Genomic DNA, 8886 nt, shown 5'->3' with positions numbered 1-8886 from the left:
ATAAACTACATCGAGTAGATTTGATTTAAAAAAATACTTTTTAATATATAGAAAACACTAGGAATATCCCGTCAAATTATATTTAAACTATATTAAACAAACACAAAAAAAATGATATCTATATATTTTGATCATACTCCAAAATGTAGGGTCCAATTTTTTTTTGTCATTTTCTCTTTATTCATACGTATAGCAGAATCAGTATTGAGCCAAAAATGATATCTATATATTTATTTATTTCTTCTTCTTCTTCTTCTTTCTCCTCTTGAAAGCTTTGTAATTAAACGTACAAAGCTACAATTTATCAATCAAAAATGACGAGCGAAGAAAGGAGAGAGCCGCTATTATTAAATAAGAGAGAAAAGAAACACTACTACGACAATTGCCCCGGTTGTAAAATGGATCTTCACAAAGCGGGTCAAACGGGTTTGCCCATTAAGGAGCTTTTCACTATATGGGTTGTCGTGCTTGGAACAGGTAATTACCATCGCTATTTCAAGTATGAATAAATGTTTATGATCATTTCTAGAGACGAGACTTTTAATGTTGCTGAGTTTGATTTTAAATCTCATTTTTAACGTTTTTTTTTATATATATTTTTGACTCCACCACTTTTAGAGCTCACTTAATTTTAACTTGTCTTTTTAATATTTTTTACTCCACTTTCAAAGTCCACAATGTTAGAATCCTAGATCCACCACTAGCTCTGATATGAAAAAAAATATCTTGATAGAGTACGTTTTCCCCCGAATAGGATCCTATGTGGCGCGAATATAAAATAGTCGGACTTTAATACAAGATATCGAACGCCCAATTAAAAAAAAAAAACTTAACCATATATTATTTTTCGTTATACTTATTTATTGCTCTAATTTTATGTGGACAATTAAATAAAGGTCACATATTTAATTAAATATCGTATAATTGTAACGTTCGGGACAAATTTGATTCAATAAAAGAAAGAAAAGACTAATTTAATTGAACTCGTTAACTCCACTCGTCTCATACTGAAATTGTATTACTAACAAAAAGTTTATTTTAAATGGACGAAAGATAAATGAAAGGTAAAATTGAACATTTTCTTTTTGTTTTTTATTTACATAATTATGTTTATGAAAAAATAAAAGGGTGAAGTTTTGTTATAAAATTATAAAATGTTTTTCATGTGACATTTATGTGGTTGGTAGGCTGATGGCAAAACATGTTATTTCCTGGCATGTAAAATTTGATTTTTTCGATGATTTGTACGTCACATTATTTTTACTTGTCACATTTTTGGATTATAAGTTATGAAAAATTATTAATTTTTATTTAATAATTTTTTTTATTTAACGTTTCTTCAATAAATAAAAAGTGTTAATTTAAGCAATCATAATAATGGAGTATGTGTATGTATTCTTCACATAAGTTTTTTATTCTAATTAGTTAATATTTTTTATTTCCAAGAATAATAAATACTAAGAGTAAAATTGAAAAAATGTACTCAATTATATTTTGATTTTATAAAATAATAATTATTTTTAAAAAATCATGTATTTTTAGTAAGGACGACAAGTAAAGTGTTCGGAGGGAATATTTAATTAGCCAACTAACACATAATTTAGGAGTAATTTTTACTGTTACAAGTTACAACAAATAAATTTGTACTTTTATTGTAAAAAATAGTTAGTTGATATTCAAACTGATGATTTTTTTTTTTCTGTTTTCATGGGATTCAACTGTGATCAGCACTTCCAATATCATCTCTCTTTCCATTTCTTTATTTCATGGTAAGATCTCTAATTATTTTGTTTGTTAATTTTTTGGCATAATATAACAATATTCCAATTTTGATGTGCACATTGCACAAGTAGACACTTAGGGTGTTTGGTATGGAGGAAAATGTTTTCCTGGAAAACAAGTAGATTTTTGACTTATTTTTTCATGTTTGGTTGGTGAGTAGAAAATATTTTCCGGAAAAGGTTTTTAGTGTTTGATTTATGAATGAAAAATGTTTTTGAGAAATATCTTTTATTTTTACTAGAGTAGAAAATAATTTTTGAAATTGAAAATATTTCTTAAAAACAAACTTAAATTTTTTTTTGGGGGTGGGGGCTGGTAGGGGGGCTTGCGGGGGAGGGGGGTTGAGGGTAGGGTGAAAAAAAAGAAATTTTGAAGTTGAAAATATTTTTTAAAAACAAACTTAAATTTATTTATTTTTGGGGTGTTGGGAGGGGGTCGAGGGTAGGGTGAAAAAATAAATTTTTGAAGCTGAAAATATTTTTTAAAAACAAACTTAAATTTTTTTTTGTGGGGTGGGGGGCTGGTAGGGGGGCGGGGGTGGGAGCGTCGAATTTTGAAGTTGAAAATATTTTTTAAAAACAAACTTGATTTTTTTTTTGAAGGGGGTAAGGGGCTGTTTGGGGGGGGGGGGGTGAGGGTAGGGGGGTAAAAAAATAAAAAATTGAAATTAGAAATATCTTTTAAAAACAACTTTTAATAGTTATTTTTTTGGAGGGGGGGTGTGGTTGGGGGGATGATTTGAGGGTAGGGACAAAATAAATTGATTTTTTCAAAAAAAATAATTGTAATTTGAAGTTGGAAAAGAGTTTTGGAAAATGTTTTCCTTAAGTTTTGAAGGAAAGTCATTTTCCTTAAATTTGAAGAAAAATGAGTTGATTTGGAAAATATTTTCCAACATTTAATCCAACCAAACATGGGAAAATTGTAAAATATTTTCCTTCATACCAAACACACCCTTAAACTCATATAAAACTGAACAAATAGACACATTAATCCTACATGGCCTCCTACATGACAATTTTGTGTCCTATGTGGCGTCCTATATGTATTATGCCACGTAGGACATATATGTCTATTTGTTCAAATTTATACAAGTTTAAGTGTGTACTTATGCACACTCAAAATTGGAGGGCATAAATGCTAGCTAATCTAAGTTATAGGGCATATTTATGTATTATGCCTAATTTTTTTGCAAACTTATTTTCTTGTGTTTGATAATTAGTAAGTAAAAAATATTATTCGAAAAATATTTGTATATAATTTGGATAAATACTATTAGAGGTCGAGGTGGGGAAGCATGGGTTGTGGGATATGGTGGTGATGAGGGCTATGGGGGACGGGAAGGACACAATCAACGTGAAATGTCGCTAGGAAAACTTGTTTTTTACTTTCACCAGGGATCGAAGTCATTTTAGTTATTTGTAAGAAAGAAAACTATTTGACCAAACTAAACATGAAAAAATTGACAAACATTCTTGTGAAGATAATGTTCATGCTATATTGTGAAAATCTATTGACTTACTAATTTTTGATAATGCTACAGGTAAGGGACTTTCACATTGCAAAGAGAGAGGAAGATATTGGTTCCTATGCAGGTTATGTAGGTATGCTTATATAATTTGTATTATCTTGATATATATATATATATATTCACATGGTCGTTCTGTTAAAAAATGCTTATAAATTTCGTTAAATACTGAAGGTTCTGCATTTATGTTTGGAAGAACTTTAACATCTGCCATTTGGGGTGTTGTGGCTGACCGATATGGACGAAAACCAATTATAATTTTTGGCACTTCTATAGTGTACGTATGTCTTAATCTTAATAGAACTGTTTACATTTCGATTTCATTCATTTCAATGTCAATATGTTTATATATACTTTTTGCTTTGATTTGGGTTCAGGGTTGTTTTCAATACTCTTTTTGGTCTTAGTACCAACTTTTGGATGGCTGTTGTAACAAGATTTCTTCTTGGTAGTTTAAATGGTTTGCTTGGACCAATAAAGGTATTCTGTTATACGATTCAATACCGCGTATCCTCAGCTATTCTGTTAACATACTTACCTTCCATGTTTAGGCGTATGCTGCTGAAATTTTTCGCGAAGAATATCAAGCACTAGGAATGTCAACGGTAATATATGTCCTTGCTTCTCTGTGATGCAAATGATTTCTAAGTTATTGCAATATATAACGAATATCGAGCACTAGGAATGTCATTGGAAATTTTGTTGATATGTTTGAATCTTTTAGATTAGTAGTGCATGGGGCATTGGTTTGATTATTGGCCCAGCTTTAGGAGGCTTCCTTGCTCAGGTACTTCATTACTTTTGCTAGTGATAAAGAGTTAGTCATTTTATGATAAGTTGTAATACAACATACATGCTTGTTCTTTAAATGTTCATATTTTCGCTAGCCTGCAGAGAAATATCCAGACTTGTTCTCAAAGGATTCATTATTTGGGAGGTACTTTGCTCTCTTGCTTTTCAGGATTATAACGTCTTCTTCGGTTTCTTGGCTCCAACATTTGATGCTTTTTTGCAGATTTCCCTATTTCTTGCCTTGCCTATGCATATCAGTGTTCGCCTTGGTTGTGGCTGTTGGTTCATTTTGGATACCGGTAAATCTAGCTATATGATTATGTTAATTCCTTCCGCGTCTTGTCAAGACACATACTGTTTCTGTTCTTCCCTTCAAGTTTACAATCAAAGTATCAGTATTTCACCTACTGAGAAAAATTTGAATTTTTGCGTAATATTTAATGGATAATGATCATGTATATCGTTTCAGATATCCATATTACTCTAGTGTTGCAATGTTTCTGAGAGACGAGAGTGAGATTTGTCTAGACATCTCTTTACTTGTTTCTCGAACCACATTAATCCAGTCGTCTTTCTCTGCTTTGTCCTCTGGATTCTCTGGTTTTCCCATCTTTAGTTGAGCTGGAAGATGTGGTAGAATTTCATGCTTACAGTTCATGAATTGCAGGAAACATTACATAACCATGATTCAGAAAGGCCGCGTCAAGATTCTTCCAAGGCTCTGGAGGCTGCATCAGATACAAAAGACGGAAATGAATCAGCCCCAAAAGAAAATCTTTTTAAGAACTGGCCGTTGATGTCATCTATCATATCATACTGCGTTTTCGCTCTTCATGATATGGCTTACTCAGAGGTATACCATATCCACTAATAAGTATCATGATAAGAGTAACTGATCAAATTCACGGACGTTCCTTTGAGGAAACACATAGTTCTTTCATTTCTCACATCATTCCGAACTTATTTGCTTGTACAGATTTTCTCATTATGGGCTGTTAGCCCCAGAAAGTTTGGTGGCTTAAGTTATTCAACTGCTGATGTTGGTGAAGTACTGTCAATATCAGGTGCACGCCAGTTTCATCATAATTTATACTATTCGTTTATAAATATACAACGATGCATACTGAAATGGTGTCGGTTTCAGGATTTGGCCTTCTGGTCTTTCAACTTGCACTGTATTCATCGGTTGCCAAGTATGTTGGCCCTGTCATGACTGCTCGGGCTGGAGGAGTAAGCACTCGATTATTTCGTACAATATGTTAAAACTCTTGCATTCTATGACCAGGCATCCTGAAAGGCTTTAGCTTGTAATGTGATCAGGTTTTGTCAATTTTTTTACTGACGACTTACCCTTATATCGCTATGCTGTCTGGAACCACCCTCTCCGTGGTGATGAATGTCGTATCCATGATGAAGAATATTTTGTCTGTAAGTACTGTTTTTCACTCTGGTGTCTGTAATTTTCTTACCAGTACTCAATCTGTTGTTGTTTTGCTTCGACATTTTTTTATGTCCTAATTTTGATCTCAAGTTCTAACATTGTATTCAGATTTCTATCATAACGGGGTTGTTCATATTACAAAACAAAGCAGTGGTAAATTCTTCTTTACAGAAGCTAGCATTATGTTTTTCATGCGATATGCTGCATTTGATGTTGTATAATTTGAAAACTGCAGGACCAGCGACAACGTGGAGCTGCTAATGGACTTGCCATGACAGGAATGTCATTTTTTAAAGCTCTTGGACCAGCTGGGGGAGGAGCACTGTGAGTTCACTTGTTTATCTCAGTCCTGTTTCCTAATTACTCGTCTTAAATTGACGCGTTTTCTTGATTTATGTAGCTTTTCTTGGGCACAAAAAAGGCTTGACGCTACCATTCTTCCCGGTAATGACCAAATAACTGAATTCAGTTGAACTCGTAGCACATACATTACGTCCACTTATGCTCTCTATGTTTGTGTTCAACTCGAATGCAGGTAATCAAGTGGTGTTCTTTGTGCTGAATGTGATTGAGGCAATTGGTGTGTTGCTGACATTCAAACCATTCCTTGTTGAAACACAAAATATTAATTAATCAAACGACACCTTATATATGATTATTTTTTAGTATTCTATTTTACGCATTACAACAATTAGGAATTAAAAAGAGGGTGTCCTGTTGTAACCAAGTTAATTAAATCAAATTCAATTTGAATGAAATTCATCTACATAGGTAGAAGCAATGTCAACTTCTCTTCCACCATTGCTACATTTTTTTTTTTACTTGTTGGAGCTCTTGTACGCAAATTGCTATTGTTTGCTTTATCACATTTAATTCATCGAAAGCGATTAAGTCTCTCTCGTTAATTTTAAAAAAATCAAAAAATTTAAAAGTGGAGCAAACTCTCCCTCGTAATAGACTAGTTTTATAGATTAAAACAAAAGTTAATCAATGCTTGAGATCGTGACTCAGAGTGGTGGCCTAGACCAAAAGGACTGTCGTATCAATTAAAGAGGATGTATGTTGTAACTAACTAGGACCATAAGAGATACCCACCGCCAACTAGGCCAAGATGGTCCATGGGCGACCTATTGTGAACTTGTGCCGAAAAGACAGTTACACGCTCAAACTATTGTGGCGATCTATTACACACCTAATCTTGTTCAAAGTGATATTAATACCCTTTCCGAAGACAATCTCAGTTGTGTAAAAAAAGTGTTGTACACGCGTTTTTATACATAAATAATATTTATTTTAATTTTTAAAAACCTTTATCTCTTGATATTTTCTTAAACTTTTGCAAAAGAATAAAGATTAGGGCATCTTCCTCCTCTCACCATACATTTCTCTTTTTAAAATATATTTCTTCTTCTTCTTCTCCATTGTTCATAAATTGAAGGGAAAAATAAAAATTTGAAGAGAAAATATGAGTCAGTAAGTCAATTATGAAGTTAAGAGATGTTGGCGGCGGCAATAGGCGATGGGCAACAATGCAACACCATTGTTGCCGGTGAAACAAATAAAATTTTCAGATCTATAAAATTCTTTAAAAATCTTGATAACTAGTATGTAAATCAAGCATTTCATTCTTATTCTTTGTGTGTAATGATTAATCAAATATGTTATTGATGATTGAGACATAAAAATGACATTGTGGTGGTTGTAGGTAGTGCTCCGGCGAGAATAGAGAAGACAAAGATGGAGAAATCATTTTCTTCGATGAACCTTTGATAAATTTAGGCAATATAATCATGAATTTTATGCATAAATGTTATAAGATTTTCAATAGAAATCATTATCTTTCTCGTCATTATTTTTTGGTAATCTTCTCCAGTGAATCCTCCGGCGAGTTCGAACAGAAAAATCATGAATTTTAAGTTGGAAATTATTAACTTTTCTTTGGAAGTCATCATGTTCTTCAATCCTTTCTATTTCTTTTTAGAGTTCCTCTTTAAGGGTAGAGTGTTGGATGTGCTTCTATCAAACAATCAATGGTGACAAATGTTGTGATTCCTTAAGAAGAAGAAGAACTCAAAATTAAGAAAAATGTAAATGCTTTAAAGAAATTGGGGTCACCAATAAAAAGATTAAAAAAGAAAAAAAATTGAAATAATTAATATATTAAAAATTATAATACATGATTATATAATGACCAATAAAATAGTGTCATGTGTTCAAATTTGTCATTCTAACATATATTATTTTCTTCTCACGCACCTTAAGGAAGGTGAAGACACTTTCTTTGTCATGTCACGTTCTGAGGGGTATTAATATCACTTTGAACAAAATTAAGTGTGTAATAGTTCGCGTAATAGTTTAAGCATCTAACTAATTTTTCGGTACAAGTTCATGAGGAAATTTATGCCTTCTCTCCAAAAAGGTGATATAAAAGTCAAAATCATGCATGTGTTGATATTTAAGATGAGATTGGGTTAAAGTGAGGGTCGAACATGTCGGTTGTTGCTATAGGGTTGGTTAAAAGATAAAGTTATACTCTTGCTATCATTTACGGTTTTTTTGTTTCAATTTATTTGAACAAATTTTCTTTTTAGTCCGTTTAAAAAAATATTTTTTTCTTTTTTAGCAATTTTTTAATTTCAACTTTCTGCACGTCATGTTTAACCCATCATAAGATTAATGTGTTGGTAAATTAGACATATCTTTAAATTTAGACCAAAAATTCAAAAGTTTTACTTACATATTTATTTTTTAAAACTCTGTATTAAATTAAAATAGGTTAAACGGAAATATAATTTTGGATATTATGAAAAATGATCTGATTCCAACAAAAAGTAAAGTCTTTGTAGTCCCAATCGTGAGCAATGATGTCAATGGTCGAGGATGGGACAAAAGCTTCTTTTTTTGTTATGTCTGTCACAATTTATGTGAAAATAAATAAATTTGGAGTGTCATTAAAAAAATTATATTGTTATTATTATGTTATAGTGTTTTTATGTAATTTTTAATAAAAAATTTATTTGGTTTTTAAATATTTTAAATTATTATCGTAATTTATAGTTATTTTATGTAATTCTCAAATATTATATATTACTCTTTTTGTCTCAATTTATTTGGCACAAATAAATTTTAAGAGTCAATTAAATTTTTTATATATTTAAAAAAATATATATTTCAATTGTTAATTATTGAGATTATAATATTTTTTACATTGTTTTCAAATAACGCATATTACTTTTTATGTCTAATTTATAATATATAATTTTTTCAAGAATCATAAATTAAATATTTTAAATTATTAATTATCATTATAACTTTTAATATTTTTAAATATATAAAAAACCAA

General features: G+C 31.1%; 1 protein-coding gene across 1 annotated transcript; it reads left to right on the top strand.

The window, feature by feature from the left end:
- The first annotated feature begins 255 nt into the window (after positions 1-255).
- On the top strand, positions 256-6176 carry LOC125815409 (protein ZINC INDUCED FACILITATOR-LIKE 1-like). Its single transcript, XM_049494870.1, has 17 exons — positions 256-477; positions 1729-1769; positions 3326-3386; positions 3485-3587; positions 3688-3790; positions 3862-3915; positions 4035-4097; positions 4198-4247; positions 4326-4401; positions 4770-4955; positions 5079-5166; positions 5247-5332; positions 5423-5530; positions 5652-5696; positions 5779-5867; positions 5944-5987; positions 6079-6176. Exons 1-17 carry the CDS (start codon positions 315-317, stop codon positions 6174-6176), a joined length of 1458 nt encoding a protein of 485 aa, XP_049350827.1. The 5' UTR covers positions 256-314.
- The last annotated feature ends 2710 nt before the right edge of the window (positions 6177-8886 follow it).

Source organism: Solanum verrucosum, unplaced genomic scaffold (genome assembly GCF_900185275.1).
Source record: "Solanum verrucosum unplaced genomic scaffold, falcon-dt-bn FXZP01000261.1, whole genome shotgun sequence".
NCBI lineage: Eukaryota > Viridiplantae > Streptophyta > Magnoliopsida > Solanales > Solanaceae > Solanum > Solanum verrucosum.
Note: the sequence above shows the minus strand (reverse complement) of the source record. Positions and strands in the feature narration are given on the sequence as shown.

Excerpts from the sequence above, each read along its gene's own strand:
- LOC125815409 (XM_049494870.1), top strand. The coding sequence starts at position 315 with ATGACGAGCGAAGAAAGGAGAGAGCCGCTATTATTAAATAAGAGAGAA. Across the intron at positions 3,588-3,687 it reads ATTTTTGGCACTTCTATAGT|GGTTGTTTTCAATACTCTTT; the intron begins GTACGTATGTCT and ends ATTTGGGTTCAG. Across the intron at positions 5,697-5,778 it reads TATTACAAAACAAAGCAGTG|GACCAGCGACAACGTGGAGC; the intron begins GTAAATTCTTCT and ends TGAAAACTGCAG.